This window comes from Syngnathus typhle, linkage group LG11 (genome assembly GCF_033458585.1).
Source record: "Syngnathus typhle isolate RoL2023-S1 ecotype Sweden linkage group LG11, RoL_Styp_1.0, whole genome shotgun sequence".
Lineage (NCBI taxonomy): Eukaryota > Metazoa > Chordata > Actinopteri > Syngnathiformes > Syngnathidae > Syngnathus > Syngnathus typhle.
The window spans coordinates 11,543,088-11,561,821 of NC_083748.1; the positions used below are offsets into that span (position 1 = coordinate 11,543,088).

At 42.1% G+C, this 18,734-nt stretch overlaps 2 protein-coding genes across 5 annotated transcripts in view; one reads left to right on the forward strand and one right to left on the reverse strand.

The window, feature by feature from the left end:
* The window catches only part of LOC133162740 (contactin-4-like), a 66,829-nt gene extending 51,836 nt beyond the window's left edge, over positions 1-14,993 (forward strand). Inside the window, exons 15-26 of the mRNA XM_061292145.1 lie at positions 1,588-1,715; positions 6,037-6,212; positions 7,396-7,516; positions 7,851-8,009; positions 8,664-8,813; positions 9,273-9,343; positions 10,193-10,427; positions 10,645-10,760; positions 11,491-11,677; positions 11,769-11,881; positions 11,977-12,145; positions 12,998-14,993. Of these exons, the coding sequence (XP_061148129.1) occupies positions 1,588-1,715; positions 6,037-6,212; positions 7,396-7,516; positions 7,851-8,009; positions 8,664-8,813; positions 9,273-9,343; positions 10,193-10,427; positions 10,645-10,760; positions 11,491-11,677; positions 11,769-11,881; positions 11,977-12,145; positions 12,998-13,089 (1,717 nt within the window). The 3' untranslated portion in view covers positions 13,090-14,993. The remainder of the gene's footprint in view (positions 1-1,587; positions 1,716-6,036; positions 6,213-7,395; positions 7,517-7,850; positions 8,010-8,663; positions 8,814-9,272; positions 9,344-10,192; positions 10,428-10,644; positions 10,761-11,490; positions 11,678-11,768; positions 11,882-11,976; positions 12,146-12,997) is intronic.
* A 1,959-nt stretch (positions 14,994-16,952) lies between these two features.
* LOC133161768 (protein 4.1-like) overlaps positions 16,953-18,734 on the reverse strand; it is a 30,043-nt gene continuing 28,261 nt past the window's right edge. For all 4 annotated transcript variants that reach the window (XM_061290377.1, XM_061290376.1, XM_061290378.1 and 1 more), the window contains one exon: positions 16,953-18,718. In XM_061290377.1, the coding sequence (XP_061146361.1) occupies positions 18,707-18,718 (12 nt within the window). In that variant the 3' untranslated portion in view covers positions 16,953-18,706. The remainder of the gene's footprint in view (positions 18,719-18,734) is intronic.

Genomic DNA, 18,734 nt, shown 5'->3' on the forward strand with positions numbered 1-18,734 from the left:
TAAAAGGTTTTGAATCCATCACGTAAAATGCAATATTTACGTCGAGTGAACTGATCAATTTGAAAGAATGTCTGATTTTGTTGTGAGCTGAGCGTGCTGTGTCTGTGCATCCAAGCAAGGAGGCTTTTTGCTGAGACTAATTACTTGGCGAATCGGCCTATAAGCTTGTGACCATCTTGCTTCCTCCGCTGTCATGGCTGAGTTATTCCACTGATAGAATCTTAACCTCAGCTTTCACAAGCCGGGGTTATTTACCCTGTTAATTAAGTAGGCACACACGCGGGCCCGCGCCTGGCGGCCACACCACCACTCGGCCGTGGCATATCAAAGTTAATGAGTATTCATGAAGGGTCCCGCTCAGAACTCTCAAAAGTGTGATTATGCATATTGTTTGCATGTTGAATCCATCGGCGTCTCTTCTTTAGCAATGTGAGCAAACATTATCCCAGAAAGCCCCGACCTGCTGTCACCGCCCGATATTCGTGCCGTTTGGGGATTCGTTATTGGCACTCTGGCAATCTCCTCTTGCAGCATCGAATTGTTTCCAAATGTCCAGTGACAGGTTTCAAGTGTCTTTTTGATGAGAGGAAAAAGGCTGTTAACATCTGTTAACGACATTTCAAAGAGAATTCAAGCAAATAACGAAACGCGCCTTTTTATCTTTTTATTTTTAAATTTGGAGTCGGCCCTTTCCTGTCATTTCTACTTCACAGTGAGCGTGACGCCGGCTCCGACTGATGTTGTGTGTCTCTTTCATCTCGTCACATCCCGAGGAGGATCGGCACCGCACAGCCACTGTCCTCCGAGGCTTGATCTACCCCAAAATATACACCTGTGTTTTCACTCGACCTTTTCAAAATAATCAATCTGATAGGACCAATATTCCTGTGTCCATTAAAACGCAGGGACAGGGATGAAAGGACCATGTTAGTGTTCATCTCACCTGCATGTAAATTATTGATACCTGCCCCTTTGCTGACATCCGCTCGGACGGAAATGGGAAACGTCTCCTTGTATAATGGGCACACTGACCAGACATTTTGTCTGAGCTGTGAGAATGAAATGTCGGCAATCTTTTATTCACCATTGGCATGTTCTAACTGAACCAGAAAAGGTTTTGGGGGGAACTCTCATGCGGTCAGGCCTTACTTTTTCCAGTGATCAGAAGTCAGCAGTGCTGTTTAGTGGACACGGGTCATCATAATCACATCATCAAATTTGCTCTTTTTTAGATGGTCCCCCTCTGAGTTGCCATAGTACCTGGTTTTCAAAGGCGCAGATTTCATTTTTTTTTTGCCTCTTATTAAAAAAAAAGGCCACTTTCTTCATCTTTTTTGACCTTTTTAGAAGCACTCTTACAGTATGGTCGTTGTATAAAGGGCATGCATTGCCATTTCTTAAAGTACTGTGTTGCATTATTTACCTCTTTTCTTTACTTGAGAAGATAAGTGTTTTAATTAGAATTGTTTTGAGGTTTATAACAGGAGTATATGTCACACTGAATATAATGTTTGTTTTTAATTTGTGTCAGTGCTGTACTTGAACAATGACTTTTTATAACACCCCATTTGTATGTTTTGACCACAGGGTTTCCATTCTGGATAATGGTAATCTTCGCATATGGAACATAAGCAAATCAGATGCCGGGCTCTACACGTGCATGGCGAGGAACCAGTTTGGTGTGGCCAGTAGCACAGGAAGCATCACGGTGAAAGGTAAAGGCCATTTCTGACAATTGTTTGCTTTGACTTGGAAGAAAATGTTAAATATGGTGGCCGTGAACTCAACGAAACTCAGTTTTGTGCAAAAGTACAATATTAGAGAATGCCATTTTTCTTTTCATTTAAACAGTTTTGTTTTCTGAATGGGACTGATGAGTAACATTTCATTTTAATGAGGAAGGTCATTTGAGTGCTTTTTGTGTTTTGAGTTATGAGCATGGAAGTGGAACAAATTAAACTCTGTTTGAATTGCAGCTCAAACCAAGTGTCTGGGCCAATTTATTGATCTGTTGATTGATTGGTCCTTTTATCTTGTCCTCCCTCCTTCCATCAATCCATCCATCATTTCTGACAATGCCATTTCAAAGAGAGAAAATAATGTCTTTAAATGATTGTTCCTAACTCTATTCTCAACCACAGCACTAAAAATACATTTCTGAAAAAGGAGGGCGGACACGCGGTTGCACTACAGGCACAATATGCAAATCCCCATGTCTTCAGGCGCTTTTGCAGCTTCATCTGAATGGGAATAATTTACAAAAGCAGCGCCTGTATGCTGAACTTGAAACGAAAAAAAAATCACAAATGAGCCAACATTCGCCTTTTTAATAGGTCACCCTTGTGGCACTCTTCCAAATCGTAAAGAGCAGAGCTGTCTCGACAAGTGAAGCCGAGTCACCTGGCCATGCATGCATGTTTGCAGAGGTGTTAAAAACACAGAGCAGACGCCCTCGCTGCCTCTGTGTGGAAGAAGACCTCATGTTGTTCAATCATCTGCAGCGGGGATTGCTTTCCTGCTCTGCTGCTGTGACTTATTATACTTCATTAAAAATGAATGCGAACCGGCTATCAAGTGTTGTGCATTGAGTGCACACTGCTGATTTTTTTTTTCTCCTTCCACTGGGGACATTGTTATCACCTACTCTACTTTGTAGAGCACTTGTTGACATTGTTAGTCAGCTGTAGCCTCACTATAAGCTGTTTTTTAAGGTTGCCGGTTCAAATATAATCTTACTATTTGTTTCACTTCGAGCTTCCTTGTCAGTGTTGTGTTTTTTTTGGATAGCTCACATTGATAATCTTTACATGCTGGCCTCAGGGAATTTATTTTTTTGGGCGAGTAATCAAAATGGTTTGCTGTTTATTTATCTGCATTCTTTTGAGTTTTTGTGAAGACTCAACGGATCAATTCAGCAAACCTGCGTGGTAAAAGGTTATGTTGTTAAATGCCCCACTGTAAGCGCTCCCTACAAAAATGAACCCTGTGTAGGATTTGACATAAGCTACAATTGGGCTAGAGACTTTTGAAAGAAATCATTTTTTCTTTTTCTCTGTTGATCACACAATCTTTGTTATTTTCCCCCAAGAGCATCATTGGATTGTGTTCCTGCATAGGGCAGGTTGAAACCTGCCGCAGGTTGGGCTTGTTGTCCGCATGTGTGATTTTCCAATGAAGCTGCGAGGCAGGGTGCCCAGTAATGTCTTCTCAGCATAAACAGACGTCGCCATTATGGACTTTATGAGACAGGCTTTAGTGAATGCCCATTCCCTCCTTTTGTACAAGCAGCTGATGTACGAATATTGGCCAATATGATTTTGTGCCTTTCTGTCACATTTGATATTGTCTCATAAATGTGATGGGGTAATTTACATGCATTATTTGGGTGAGAATGGGAAAGCTATTCAGCGAGGGACAAACGTGTGTTGGGAGCAGCTCTTATGGGAGATGACAGTATTATATTCCAATTGACTCTGCTGATATGAATGCTGAAAAATACCTGTCAGGAAGCATTCGGAATATGAGTCACGTAGAAAACAGCTAAGGAGGAGCAGTCACAATAAATAAACCTTGTTATGGTCCACATTATGCCAACGCTTGGGGGATATTACCAGATTAATTGCATTTGATTAGACAGGTACTGGCTGAATTTAGATTTCACTGGGCCTGAGCCATCGCCAATTAGTAGTTAGCAAATATGTGTGACAACGGGTAATCAGAATTGACCTTTTCTTGCTCTAGTTTCTTTTGGCTAGCATAGTGCTAAAATGATTTGGCTCGGTCTATCTCGGGTTTTATTTTTATCTGTGAAATACAAAAAAAAAATCTAGCATTTTTTTCTAATGTTTGCACCACTGTTCCAACATGACGTGGCATGGCATAGTCTCAATGAACAGTAATACGTAAATAAGTCCGATTTAAATACATACGTAAATCACACCGGATTATAAGACGCTCTGACAATTTTTGAGAAAATGAAAGGATTTCAAGTCTGCAAATGAGAAATGTGGCTTGGCATTGTCTTGCTGAAAGAAGCTGCCTAGGCCTATGTTCCCCCAAATCCCCTCAAACAACTCTCAGTTGTTCTACTTCATTGCATCACTCTGACTCTCTTCCTTGTGTCAAGGAAACTTTGACTCAAGGATTGTTCTTAGAAATGAAATATTTCTTTCATAAACTCTGATTATATTGTAGAATTATCAGCAAGCTGCCAGGCGGTCGATTAAAATGGACAATAATCTTCAGTAGTAACCTGAAAATGAAAGTGTGAAGTACGTTTGCAACGATGATTTGTGAACATTCATGAAAAACAGCAGTCTGGGGAATAACGATAAAGACTTTTACGATTGTAAGATTATAAATTGAGAATAATGAGACCGAGCAACGGATTGATTTTAGTTAGGTTACCATGTTTGATTTAGTTAAGTTAATTACAGTATAATACATTTTGTGGCATTTTACTGATGGATAAGAATAAATGGAAAGGAGTAAAAAGGGGGAAATACTCAAATGGTGTGAGTGTCTCTGATTAAGCAAGCTAACTAAGGTTGAGGCAAAAAGCCATTTTACATGTCAGAAATCAATCAAGTTGTGCTTCAAATCCCACCGTGTGGCCATGTCACCGACCTTCCTGTCCACATAATCTGTCAGGAATGGTGAGAGAGAAGGGTAATAAAGCAAGCCACTCGTGTGTCAACGGGAATCCGTGAGCTGCTTACCGAGATCAGGTTACGCAAACTGTGATGGGAGCAGTTCATGTGAGAGAAGAGGGGGATGCTACAACCCCACCGGAGAGATTAAAACGGCAGATGAAGCTTTATTGCATGTTAGCGGGTAGTGTAGGTAGAGGAGTAAAATACTCCTGACACTAAGTCTGTCCCTGCAAATTCTTCCTGAGCTTTTCATTGTGTTTCCATCCTATTGCTTTGTTTACGTATCTGACTGCAAGCCGGATTCCTAAAAAATATATACACAGCGTATAAATACAGCACATTGATTTTTTTTGGGAGCATGATGCCCATTTATTTCAGGGGTTAGAGTTGTTTTTATATAGGAAGAGGAGCAACATTGCTGAGCTTTTTGTTTTTTTATTGAGTTTCATTGCCACCCACGCTTCGCCTCCCCCATTTAAGTTAATGGCCTTACAACGCAAACTGCAAAATACGGCGGCGGTGGCATCGTCCTGACGCTTTTGTTTACAGATGGTGTTTCAAATGCTTCATGTATTTATTAGCACCACCAAATAAGTTTGCATATTTTGTAGAGCTGGAACAAAAAGACCACAAAAAAATGAAACTATTTATTTATTTATTTATTTATTTATTTATTTATTTACCTATTTATTTACCTATTTATTATGTATTCGTTCATTCGTTCATTTATTTATTTATGTGTTTATTTATGTGTTATATGTGTTTTTATTTATTTATTTACAATGTTGACAAAAGCAATGACTTGCCCAGACTTTATAATCTACTTTGCCAAGGATCATTGGACAAGCTTAGCTGACTCTTGTGTTCAGAGTGAGTGGCAATTTCAAATAATCACAAAAGCCACCAGAGGGTGAGGTTGTCGTTCACTTGATGAGCAAAGCCTCCTTCTCTGATCTGGCCTCTCTCATGTCCTTCACCCGCCTCATCTGCGACATGTGCCCGAGTGCCGTTTTTAGAAGAGCCTCTGCTCTCAGAGATGTTCAGCTGTGTTTACTGTTTTTCTTGCGGGGTGCTTTGGGAATTTCTCGAGGAGTTCCGGGCTGAGTTGACAGTGACTCACTGTGACTACTCAGAATGCAGGAGAGACATGTCTTCAAATCCCAGCAGACGTAAGCTTGGGCTAAAACAAATAGTAGCTTTGTAAGTTACTTCCTGTGCCATGTGCTTAGTCCCTTACGTGTCCCTATTAAGTGTCTGACACTTTCACGTAGATGATGGAATGCGCAGCTTTTGGCGGAAGAAGCTTCTGTTCCTGTCGTAAATAATTCCAACGGCCTATAAAAGCAGCATCTTGGATGCAACTGCTGTGTTCTTTTTCCTCCAGAGCCCACCATCATCACCACTCCGCCCGCAACGTTAGACGTTACTGTGGGCGAAAGTGTGGTCCTACCATGTCAAGTGAGCCACGATCCCTCTCTGGAACTCACCTTCACTTGGTTCTTCAATGAGCAGGTCATCCACTTTGGCAGCCAGGGAGGATTTTTTGAGAAAGTGGGCGGTGTAAGTTAAGCTGTGACATTTGACATAACACTTTGTGAAATTTTCATCACCGCATGACTGTAAACTGCCATTTCATTTCATCTTAAGAACAAAATGTAAATAAACACAATATAGCACGTCACAATCAACAGATTCAAGGCAACAGCTTCTACGTATTTGCATTCCACCTCATCCTAAAACGCTTTAACTGAATTAGTTTCAAACTGGACTCTATTCCTCATTGCTTTCCTCCCCCAATCTTTCTTCTTACTCGTTGGAGTAGAGCACGGTAATTGCATGTCAAGGAAACAGGAGCGTCGATGCACTTCCCTAAATTGCAGTGTGCTTGCTGGCTTTAGAAAAGACAATTTTGCTTGCGACCTATCCAAAAGATTTGTTGGGTCTTTTCAGAAGTATTCTCTGGCCTCTTTTAGCAAAGCCATAACAAATTCAGCTGCAGTGCAGAGGGAATGTTAGTATCGAGTTTATTATTCATGATGCCTGTAGTTTATTTTAAACATAACAAAATTACAGCAAATGAAATTTACATACCCATCCTCCATCCAGAACCCATGTTGTATTTCAAAGGGCATCAATGCACCATGCAATGCACATATTTAGCGTATTGGCTCATTTTTGAAAGTCTAACCTTATTTAGGAAAAAAGAAAAGCAAACCCTGGAGCTGAAACCCATCAATTCTCGCTTATTATTCAGCTTCTGTAGTTTCAAAAAAATACACAGTCCAGGGTTGCAGTACTGAAAGATTGCGTTACACACCTGGTACACAGATAAAAGCACTCCACTGAATTGTTAGTGTCATTGTGCCACAGCATTCCACTGTGTCCAATTTATTAGAGGAGCAACTCGGCTCCACTCTGTGATATTGAAAAGGTGGGAATTGCTCCCTTAAAGACCAAATGGCTTCTTGTAACTGAGAAAGACCTATATGGGGATCAGGCGCAAGCGGTTTATGCTGCTGCGTTTTCTGTAATTAAAATTGCAGGACAAATGCAATGCATAGTGTCTGCTTACTGAAAACGGGAGAGGGAAACTGGTTGATAGCGAAATTACAAATTCAATTTTCAAATCAAACACGGAAATGAGGTTTGTGCTCCCATGCGGCTGGATTGTGGAAATGCTAGCGTAATGAGATTTACCTTGCATATATCTGTGTCTGTTTGTGATTTTCTATTTGAATGGCAGCAGCATTCGGCAGGAGATATTATGATTCGAAACATCCAGCTGAGGCATGCTGGGAAATACACGTGCGCCGTGCAGACCAAGGTGGACAGTATCTCTGTTGCTGTCGACTTGGTTGTCAGAGGTAAGTAAAACTAAAAGCATCCTCTCCAAGAATATTTCTAATTTTTTTGTGGGGGGTGTTGGTGCTTGCTGGACCCCCAGGAGTGAAGCTTATGCCTCACAAATGAAATAGGAAAAGTCGAATGGAAGGAAAAACCAAATAGCAATTTATCTGCTTTAGGTTGAACCATTTTTACCGTCTAATTAGACAGAATAGCTCCCAACGTTTGCCGAGCGAATTGACTTTTTGACAGTGGCCGTAGGTGCTAAAAACCAATGTGAGTCTGGCCGTCATCTCTCTGTGGCTTCTTCATTTACATTCCCTCTCCCTCTCGCTTCTTCTCGCTTGCTCCCAGGTCCCCCAGGCTCTCCCACCAGCATCCAAGTCAACGAAATCACAGATACCACAGTGACGCTGTCCTGGAGGCCCGGTGCTGATAATCACAGTCCAATTACTGCCTACACCATCCAGGCCAGGACACCATTTTCCCTGGGGTGGCAGGCTGTCTCCACAGGTAAGCTCTCTCCAACCGGGCGTGGCCTCTTCCAATCACACCGAGGGAGGCCGCTCTTCATTCTGCCTCCCTGCTGATGTACTTTTTACTCCAAGTCCAAATGGGGCTCTATCGTAGCGTGACCGTTGGCCACCGTTTTATCACTCTCCTGGGAATCTTGAAACAGGAATCCTATCCCGACGATAAAGCCAGCGCAGATTCTGTCATGTGATGTTAAATGATAGCGCTGATGGATTGTGTTTTCCACCTCATGTCCTCTTGAGCAGCACCTCTTAGTATCCATGCCTGGATGCAATCATGCGGTCATACTGGACTGTGCATCTTGTTCTTCTGATATGCTGTGAGTTAAGGGCAGTTTAGCCAAAAGGAAGGATCTGCTTGGTGAATTAGTCTGTCTCATGGTTTTCTTATCTGTTGGGATGGGACGTATACTCTCCAGCAGTCCTACACCTGGTCAATGTTGGCTGCGTGCCGTGGATTGTCAAGGTTTTGTTGCGAAAATCTGTCTGGATAAATGAATACACCGAAGCTTCATAAAGTCTTACTCCTCCTCGCCTGTCAACTTTCAGCACAGTTTGAAGCTGACGCACTCCTACATATACGCAAAGTATCTCGATACTGAAGGCAGCCTTTGTTTTTTGTTTTGCTTTGCAGTTCCCAAAGTGGTAGGTGGCCACCGTCTGACAGCGACTGTCATTGACCTGAGCCCTTGGGTGGACTATGAGTTTCGAGTCCTGGCGAGCAACGTTGTTGGGACTGGTGAACCCAGCAGGCCATCCAAACAAGCCAAGACAAAGGGAACCGGTATAGAAGAAACTATTTGCCTGTCTTTTTGATGTTGCTTTTGTTCTCCACAAAATAAGTGCATGTTTTTATGTACCGTATTTTCCGGACTGTAAGGTGCACCGGACTATAAGGTGCATCTTCAATGAATGGCCCATTTTAAAACTATGTCCTTATATAAAGCGCACCGGATTATAAAGCGCACCATTCATGCATCATGTCAGAGACAATTTTAGGTTCTTAGGTGCGCCTTATAGTCCGGAAAATACAGTCTATTTTTCCACTCTTTCCAATTGTCTCTGCTCATCACTGAATTTCCCAGATGAGATTTTGTTCAAATTATGGAGATCAGATGTAAAATTATAATCCAGACGGCCACACACTTAAGCAATAGGTCGTCCTCTCACTCTTACAAACTTTTGTCCCATGTCGGTTTTCAACATCACATCGGCCAACTGCTTTTTTGTTTTTTTTCAACAGCTCCAAAGGTCACTCCGGCTAGTGTGAGCGGTGGCGGTGGGAGTCGTTCCGAATTAGTGATCACATGGGAGGTAAGCAAGCACGCTCGAGACCTGTCACCCAGTGGTGGTTTCTACCAGATGTAATCTTTTCAGACACTATGTGTGTGTGTTCTGTAATGAAGAGAAATGACTTGCTGTCAGTGATGAGGAGAAATAGTTTCATGGTTTGGAAAAGATAATTACATTCATTGTGGAAAGCGTCATCAAATTCAGCCTTTTCAACCTTTTCCCTAATTGTATTATTTCATTCTATTTTACACCTTTCAATCCTGTAATAAATCAGGCAGTTGAAAGTAATAAAGCACCTGCTGTAAAACTCCTCCGAATCGTTGCTAACATTTCATTATGTGCAAGATTAATTTTAGTCATCTGCTTGGGCAAAGCTTTTCTTCTAACGCAGCCCTAAAATTAACATGACATTCAACACCAAAAGAGCAAAATTATGCTCTGACTTCCAGTAATCACAAGGAAGAAGAATCAAAAGAAAAAAAATTCAAATCTCTCTTCGTTATTGATAATCTGCGGCGACTCAGATGACTGACCACTTTCTTTTTTCTTTCCAATATGCATTATGCTTTATTTATCATATTGGAGTAACTCAGTTCATGTCTATAAACTTTAAGAGTAATTCCCTTCATATGTCTGCCTTCATGTTCCTGCTCTCTGTTCAGGGGCACAAACAGCTATGTGGGCGTGGCTTTATAATATATTTATAATTATATGCCATTTGTCACTGGCATATGGGGCACTTAATTAATAAAAATAATTAACCTCTGTGAGCTCAAGATCACCATTAGTGGTCGTGAATATTTGCGGCATGAGCGTGTGTGGCATCAAAGCACTGTCGATTCAGTCAACGGCTACATTTTGTTTTCGTAGCCTGTTCCCGAAGAGCTCCAAAATGGACCGGGCTTCGGCTACGTTGTGGCTTTCCGACCTCACGGTGCCACAGGCTGGATGCAGGCTGCCGTGCCCTCCGCAGAAACCTCTAAATATGTCTTCAAAAATGAAAGCATCCAGCCCTTTTCACCTTTTCACGTCAAGGTGGGCGTGTACAACAACAAGGGAGAAGGACCGTTCGGACCCGTCACCACCATCTACTCTGCAGAGGAAGGTGAGAATTCTGCCTTCGGTCCTATTTGAAATGCTGAGCGGTTGTTAATGACAGAAGAGTAGCTCTGGTTCTGAGGAAAATGCATGTTGCCGGTCCTCTGAGAAAAATTAGAAAGAAAAAAAAAGATAACAGGTATTTTTTGTTTTTTTAATGTTCCCACTTTGAGTGGTCATCAAAAAAGAAAGCCGCTTGTGAAGTCTTTATACTTCAATTTCAGAACCCAGCCGAGCACCCACGAGGGTCCGCGCCAAGAGCCTCTCGGCGTCACAGATTGAAGTTTCGTGGAAAGCTCTTCCCTGGAACGCCAGTAAGAAACGAGTGCTGGGCTACGAGGTAAACAACAATCGTATATCGTGTCTCGTTTGCGCTATAGGTCTGCTTTCAGTCCGGGTTGGTGGACTTGAATCTTGTTCCCTTCCATTATTGATGAATGGCTTCGGCTAATGTACAATACCTTGGGCAAAGGAGATAATAGCTTGCTGCATGCATAATGGACCAAGGCTTTGGGGTTCATCTTTTTTCCTTGTTGTTTTCCCAAGTGATGTAACCCATACTGATTATCGTTCTTCCGCATTGCTTCAAGGGAAAGAACGTTTCACTTTGAATCCAACATTCAGTTCTTTTAACTCTGCAATCCGGGATGTGAACAAAGGAGCCGTTTCTTTCTGCAGAGTGCATAGAGTGGCAGGAATAGAAAATGTTGACCGCTAAAAGTCAACACTGGAGCAGGGTCTGAGCAAATCATCCTTGCAAGGAAAGTCAAATTATATTTGGGGCATGAAGCATGTCTGCTGTTTCTGCCCTGACAAACACGGAGACAAAGAAAACCTGTTAGCACTATTTGTGTGCAGCGATTTGTTGGATATTTTTGCTCCTTTTATTTCTTTACCCTTATTTTCACATCACTCATCTTAAAGTATCCTCCGGCTGGATCGTATTGCACAAAGATGCTAACACACTGCATCCATCCAGCTGCTTTGACATCTACCGGTTTACTGAGAGGACATGGCAGAATCTTTTCAAAGTGTCTCTGTTGGATTGGTTCTGCCTTGTTGATTTTCAGCTGAGGTACTGGACCCGAAGGGAAAAGGAAGACACGGCCAGCGTGCTACGGACTGTGGGGAATCGGACATTGACTATTATTCAGGGTGTCAAAGGCAGCACCACATATTACATCTCGGTGAGAGCGTACAACACAGCGGGAGCCGGTCCGCCCAGCGCCACCGTCAACATTACCACCAAAAAACCACGTATGGAGCAAATCGCTCAACCGCTCAAGGCGTTGACACCTTTTGCTCGGCGTGAACAAAGTTTGTATTTTTTTTGTTTTTTTTTCCTCAGCACCGAGCCAGCCTCCCGGTAAAGTGATGTGGAACACATCCAACTCCAAGATCATATTAAACTGGGAGCAGGTTAAAGCCCTGGAGAATGAGTCGGAGGTCACGGGTTATAAAGTAAGCATCCTGTTAGCTTTTCTCTCGATCTGTGGATCAGTTCTTTTCACTTTTGGGTCTTTTTTTGAACTCATGACCTGGTTTAACTGTGTTAGGTGCTGTACAAAAAGAACCAACACAGCCATCCCAATGTCATGGAGACGAACACCACCTCAGTGGAGCTCTCCCTGCCCACTGATGAGGATTATATCATCCAGATCAAACCCTTTGGCGAGGGAGGGGAAGGCAGCAGTAGTCGGCAGATCACCATCCCAAGGATAGCAGGTCAGTGGAGAGCTAGTTAGTGTCCTCTGAGCCGCTGAGCTGCATTATCTGCTCCCCCGCTGACTGCCTGAACAGGAGAGATTAGTGATCATCATCTGGAGGAGAGAGAGAGAGCGAGCGAGTCCTACATGAGACCTTGGTGTCATTAAAGACCATAAGGAACAGCAAATTATTTCACTACAATTGTCTTTTCTGTTGTAGCTTTCAAGTCTGTTAGTAGACATGTTTTACTGTAGTACTTTGCGATTTGATTGGCTATGGTAAAGTACATCAGAATTAAAATGTATTATTATTATTATTATTATCATTATTATAACAAAATATAGTGCAACCTCTAAAGACAAAGGCATTCCAACTTAGAACAGATCCTAAGCCTGTTCTTACTCCCACAGGGAAAACGGAAAAGAATAGTTTGGTCCTGTGTACCTGTGTGCATTAAATTGTTTTTATTACTGTTATTAATATTGTATTAAGGTGTGTTTGAGTATGATTAAGTTAAAAGAAACTGGCATACATATGAATAATATCGTCCCACTCTTGGTGTAGTAGACCATACAAATGGAGCAAATCTAGCTCAAATAAGCTCTACAAACAATAAATATAAAGAGACATATATTTTTTAAACTTTTGCATAAATTGGGGGAAATATCTTTTTTTAATTGAACCCGCCCCCCCCGCACACTTCTACATTAAATTTAAAACCAGTAAAACCATTTCTGTAAAATCATACAATTAATGCGAATCAAAACATAAGTGACAAAGTAGTTTTTGAATAAGTAAAATGTTGAGTATATCTGGGTTTGGTTTAGGGTTAGGGGAGGTTAACCCTTTATCTTCTCATTATATTTTCAGGTCTCAATGCAGTCGGCTCAGCGTCCAAGGTCTCCACTCTCTCAGCCCTCAGTACAATAGCGCTGTCTTTCACTGCACGGACATCTTTATGACAAACAGCCCCTGACAGACCTTGCATCTGAAGTGGAGACAGTCGACCCGTTCTAGAGACGAACGGAATACACCCATGAAAATACAAATACAAAACATGCCACTGGGACATTTGCGAAGGTTTTCTCTGCAGCGCCTTGTCTACATGAGGAAGATGTACAGATGTCATGACTACGATGTTACCAAAGCAGCTTTCATAAGAACGGGAGAAATAAAATGTTGTGTGCATTTTTTGTTTTTTTTGGTACGACATCCCAAGCTTTACATTTGTGTTTGAGCAGTTTAGGCATGTTGTAGGAGACAACTAGCAGTGCCAGATCGAAATTTTCCACTAGGCGGTGATGACATTTAATAGCCAATCGGACCACTTGATTTTGATCTCAATGCATATCTGTTTTTTATGGTCACGTGGAAGGGCCAATGTGGGGTAACTGTTTTTGACTGAGCTGTGTGGATCCTGCAAAGAAGTCCAAACGGAAAGTAGTTTGGCCTACGTATTACCAAATATCTTAGAATACCTTCGGCGAATATGTTCCAACAACAAAAACCAGTCAAAGGTATTTACTCCACGTCTACAGTTCCACGCTTTCCAATTTTTTGCCATGTATTATTTGGTCATCCTTTGCTATCATATGAGATGACTTACATCTCTCTTTTCTTTCTCTGTCTGTTTATAAACAAGACATGCTAATGCTTTACCAAACCAGTCAAGTGTGCAATCCAACAATATGGTGTCAAATTGAGAGGAAATAATTCACAATATGTGCATTTTATACTGAGCAAACGATGAGCGTGTCCACTTTCATGGCAATTCATGCAATCGAGTTACACACACATTGACAATTGCTTCATTGGAATACATTTTCATAGCAGAACTGTTTTAAGCATGAATGAATATTTGAGATCCATTTGAGGGGTGGGGTTAATAAAAAAGCTGGACGTAAAGGATTAGCATGCAAAGATTGTAGTACCAATTCTTTTTGCTAGATGAACCCCTCTTCAAGTTAAAAAAAAAAAAAAACATCTATGTGACAGTTGCTGTCCACTGGGGGTCCTCTCATTCTCTGGTGGCTGTTCCATGCTCCCCTTTCTTTGGGTTAGCCCCCGTGCGAATAGCGATTCTTTGCCTTCTGTGTGCCTCATCATTACTTCAAAATCCTCAGGTCCTTCAAGAGCCTTAACTTCTGATCATAATGTATATCGAGGACAGTAGAATGGTAGAGCTACGATGCAGCCGTGGTGATGTTTTTGTGCTGCTGTTTTGACAGGTGTCCATGTTGTCAGCTTCTTAAGAAGGAAGGTTGGCAAGGGCTGATGGGGAGCTAAGTTCAGTTGAGGGATTGTGTGGCAATATGAGGCCTCGTGCAGTGCATTTCTAGAGTGGTGTGTTCTAAAGACAATGCTCAATGACAATGCTGCTGATCTCTCCTTTTCTCCGCTCGTAGTCTCCTGACGCCACGTGGGACGGCTGTGCACAGGTGCTATACAGCCTGTATGTAGCGCTTAGGGAAGTGTGACTGACTGTAAGCTACGCAGAATCATGCATCAGTGGATATGTAATATACGGTTTTGTACACTTCAAATCGTTTATATATGAAAAAAAAAACAGTTTCTAAAAAAAGAGGCCGTACTTGGTTTTTATGTATAATTCTGTTTCATACTGTTGCTAACTGTTGCTCAGCATGACTGCGCATACTAGTTAACTTGCTCCTGACAAAGTGACTTCAATTCAGGACCGTGCGGCATTCATATGGTTCGTGCACGGTAGAGTTTTGTGTATATTGTACGTGTACCTCGACATTTGAACAACCATTGGCGCCGACTCCACGCTTCAGTCTAAGTCAGCCTCTCGGACATGTCCTGTCTGCTCAACACGAGGGCTTCCTCTCTTGCTTTGTTGTTTATATTGTGTTAATAAAGAATATTGGTTTATATAACAACCCGACTCTTGTTTTTTTTCTCAGTGTGTACGGATCCAACTAATTGTTGATAAACACCCGAGGCCCTATTGTTTTGTGCCCAGAGCAAGTCTAGGTCAAAGCATGGTCCTACCGTGTGCACGGGAGAAATTCGAGGCCCACAGTCCACGCGTAGAAGCAGAAATGATTCGCCAGAGTCCATGCAAGTGATCGGCATGTGCAAAGTACATTTAGAAGGAAAAGGTTGCGGACCACTGGTTTTATTTGTTTGTAAGCTGATCCATAAAACCATATATATTCCGAGCACTGTGAGCGAGTGTTCCATAGTGTAGTGGTCAGTACTCTGGACTCCCACCTTAGTGACCTGGGTTCAAATCCCATTAAGTAATATTTTATCTTAGAAACATTTGCAACACAGTTGCCCGTGCGCTGCTCCCTAAAACCATATATATTCCATGTCATGTAAGTGAAGGTTCCGTAGTGTAGTAGTTCGTGCTCTGGACTCTCATCCCAACGACCTGGGTTCAAATCCCAGTGAGATCTAAAGTCTTTATTCATGGAAAAATTTGCAACACAGTTGCTCGTGTGCTGCCCCATATAACCATTATAACTGTTTGCTTGTGAGCTGCTCCATAAAACCATATATATTGAATGTAACGTATGCGAGGGTTCCATAGGGTACAGAGTCCGTGTGATTCCCTCGTTAAGTGCACCTACGTGAAAAGTTTTAGCTACTACACAATGTGAAAATGACCAAAAACTTTGCACCCAGGTGGACTTAATCTTGGAAAGCATGTTGGAACGCGGCCCCGAGGAGTAGAGCTTGACACCTGTGACCTTTGACCATGATATTTCCCTAATAAAGTGGCCTGTTATTAGGTCCACTTAAAAATGGCGGTGTACCTAATGGAGAGTCGGTGTGATACCCTCGTTAAGTGCACCTGCGTGAAAAGTTTTAGCTCCTGCGGAACGTAAAAGAAGCTAAAACTTTTCACGCAGGTGCGCTTAACGAGGGTCACTTGAAAAACATGTTGGAACGCGGCCCCGAGGACTGGAGCTTGAACTTGTGACCTTTGACCATGATATGTCCCTAATAAAATGGCCTGTTATTAGGTACACTTGATAATGGCGGTGTACCTAATGGAGTGTCCGTGTGATTCCCTCGTTAAGTGCACCTGCGTGAAAAGTTTTAGCTCCTGCAGAACGTGAAAGTGACCAAAAACTTTTCACGCAGGTGCGCTTAACGAGGGTCACTTGAAAAACATGTTGGAACGCGGCCCCGAGGACTGGAGCTTGAACTTGTGACCTTTGACCATGATATGTCCCTAATAAAATGGCCTGTTATTAGGTACACTTGATAATGGCGGTGTACCTAAAGGAGTGTCCGTGTGATTCCCTCGTTAAGTGCACCTGCGTGAAAAGTTTTAGCTCCTGCAGAACGTGAAAGTGACCAAAAACTTTTCACGCAGGTGCTCTTAACGAGGGTCACTTGGAGAACATGTTGGAATGCGGCCCCGAGGACTAAAGAGTTAAATGAATTTCTTTTACTCATCAATCATTTAGTATTTTCATTCCTCTTTCTCATATAAAAAGAGATATGCATAAGTTTTGAAGTTTTTTATTATATTTCATTTTTAGTATGTTTTTCTCTTTTTGAAGGTGACTCAGCTGCGAGGACAGGTGGTGCCCTAGCGCCTTCTATTGGCGAGCGAACTGTCACACCATTCACTCTTGTTCTTGTCGTGATGCACTAGATGGCGCTTTAAGCACGTTAGACTCTGAACTGTATGTATTCAAGTCGGCCGCAAGAGGGCAATACAGTATCATACAAAAATAATATTGCTTTTCTTCAGAAAACCATGATAGGCTGGCCACACCATTTTCCACGTTTTTTTTCTTTAAAGTCATTGTGAAATTCATCGCTCGTGCGAGAGTCAGAAACATACTTTGAACCATACTGAGACATTTATTGATGCATGTATGTTTTTTCACTTTTGACCGAAAGCAAATACAGCACATAGATGCCACCATGCACTAGAGGAATGTAATACAAAAGCATTGGAGGATTGAAGGTGATGTTTGCTTGATGCTTCAGGCTGAGCCAAGTTACTTTCATCAGGAGCAGCTCAATACGGTCGCACGGGCTGGGAATCAACCCCACAGCTTCTGGGTTGGGAGACAACCACTGAGCCATGCCGCCTCCATGTACCATAGACAGTTCCTCCTTTTGTTCAGGACTATAATTTTGAAAGATTTGTATCTATTGTCACAATTATGCACTTTTAAGTAGTTCTGTATAATTGTCAGCACACATAAAGTGGGCCTCTGGTTCTTGGGAGTTCAACTCCAAATGTAAGGCACCCATAAATGTGACATTCTATAGACATTTGAAGTGCTCTGTTGTCTTTTCATTGAAACATAATCTCTTATCCCCTCCACAACCTGCTGCATTAAAGTCTATATCAAGCATGACATTACAGGATAACACACAGAAATATGAATATTTATAAATAGATAAGTAACATGAGTTTCTCTCAGAACAGCAGAAGTAGCCTCTTGTTCAAGACCATCAGTAGTATGTCCATTACTAAAGAAAAAACATTTTGCCAACAGTTGCCGCATTTACTAGGTGCAGCTTCATATACTATCTATTCTTTCCACGCATACGAAATTATATATACGAACTGTATGTGGTTGACGGCTGTAAGAATGTGGACATTGGAAATGATGAGTCGAAAGCTATGACGAGTGTGTTTGGACTATCACTGACTGACTGTGTTCTATAGCTTTTTATACCTTTCAGTATGCATGACAGTTCACAGTTTTCTCCCTTTAGAAAACAGAAAAAAAATGGCTGCTTATTGCAAATCTCACAAGCAGTGTACTGCTTCGCTTACCAGTAGCACAAGATTCACACTGACAGCAAAACAGCGGACACGGCTCCGACTCTATCTGTAGGATTCACGTGGATGCAAGCAATGCATAGTACAGTTTCCAAGGGAAGCCAAGAGATGCTATATGTGGGGGCAACAAATTATTTTGGTATAAGACAAGGACATTTGTACGTATCTTGTTTTTTTTTTAATTCCCTCTGTTGTTTATGCATTGGAATCATGCATGCAGGTTATTATGATCTGATTTTGTACTGTACATATTTATTTACCTAGCAACACAGGGCATAAGATTGATTCTCTACAGATACAAATGTAAAAATATTGTAAGACAGCCGAGAACTCACATGATGGATCCTGCACCACCGGGACTGTGCCCCTTCTATTGCCCAGAATATTTGATGTGTATACATTTGCTGAGCGTACTCTATGACAGTGATACAGGGTCTGCGGTGCGGAAGGAAATGATTTGAAAAGAAATGGAAATACGGCAGGAGATTGTGCAGCCAAACATAAATACGATCGACTAATCAAGAAAACTGTGTCCCCAAATTATTAGGGCCAAAGCAAATTACTGTCGAGCGGGTGATCCTTCCGGACTTATTAGGGCTGTGACGGGAACGGTGGTCCGGATGAGGTCAGAGGGCGGGTCACAGCGGGTTTGATGGTCGGGGAGGTGGTCTACTGCTTCACAGTCTGTTCTCAAGGGAGGACTAGATGGTCCTCTTAACAGGTTGCTTCACGGCATGCTGCACCAGGGGCAGGCGAGACCGTCCTTGTCCACCGCCTCGGGGGCCCATTATGACCAATCAGGACTGTAACTAGGGAACAAGATCA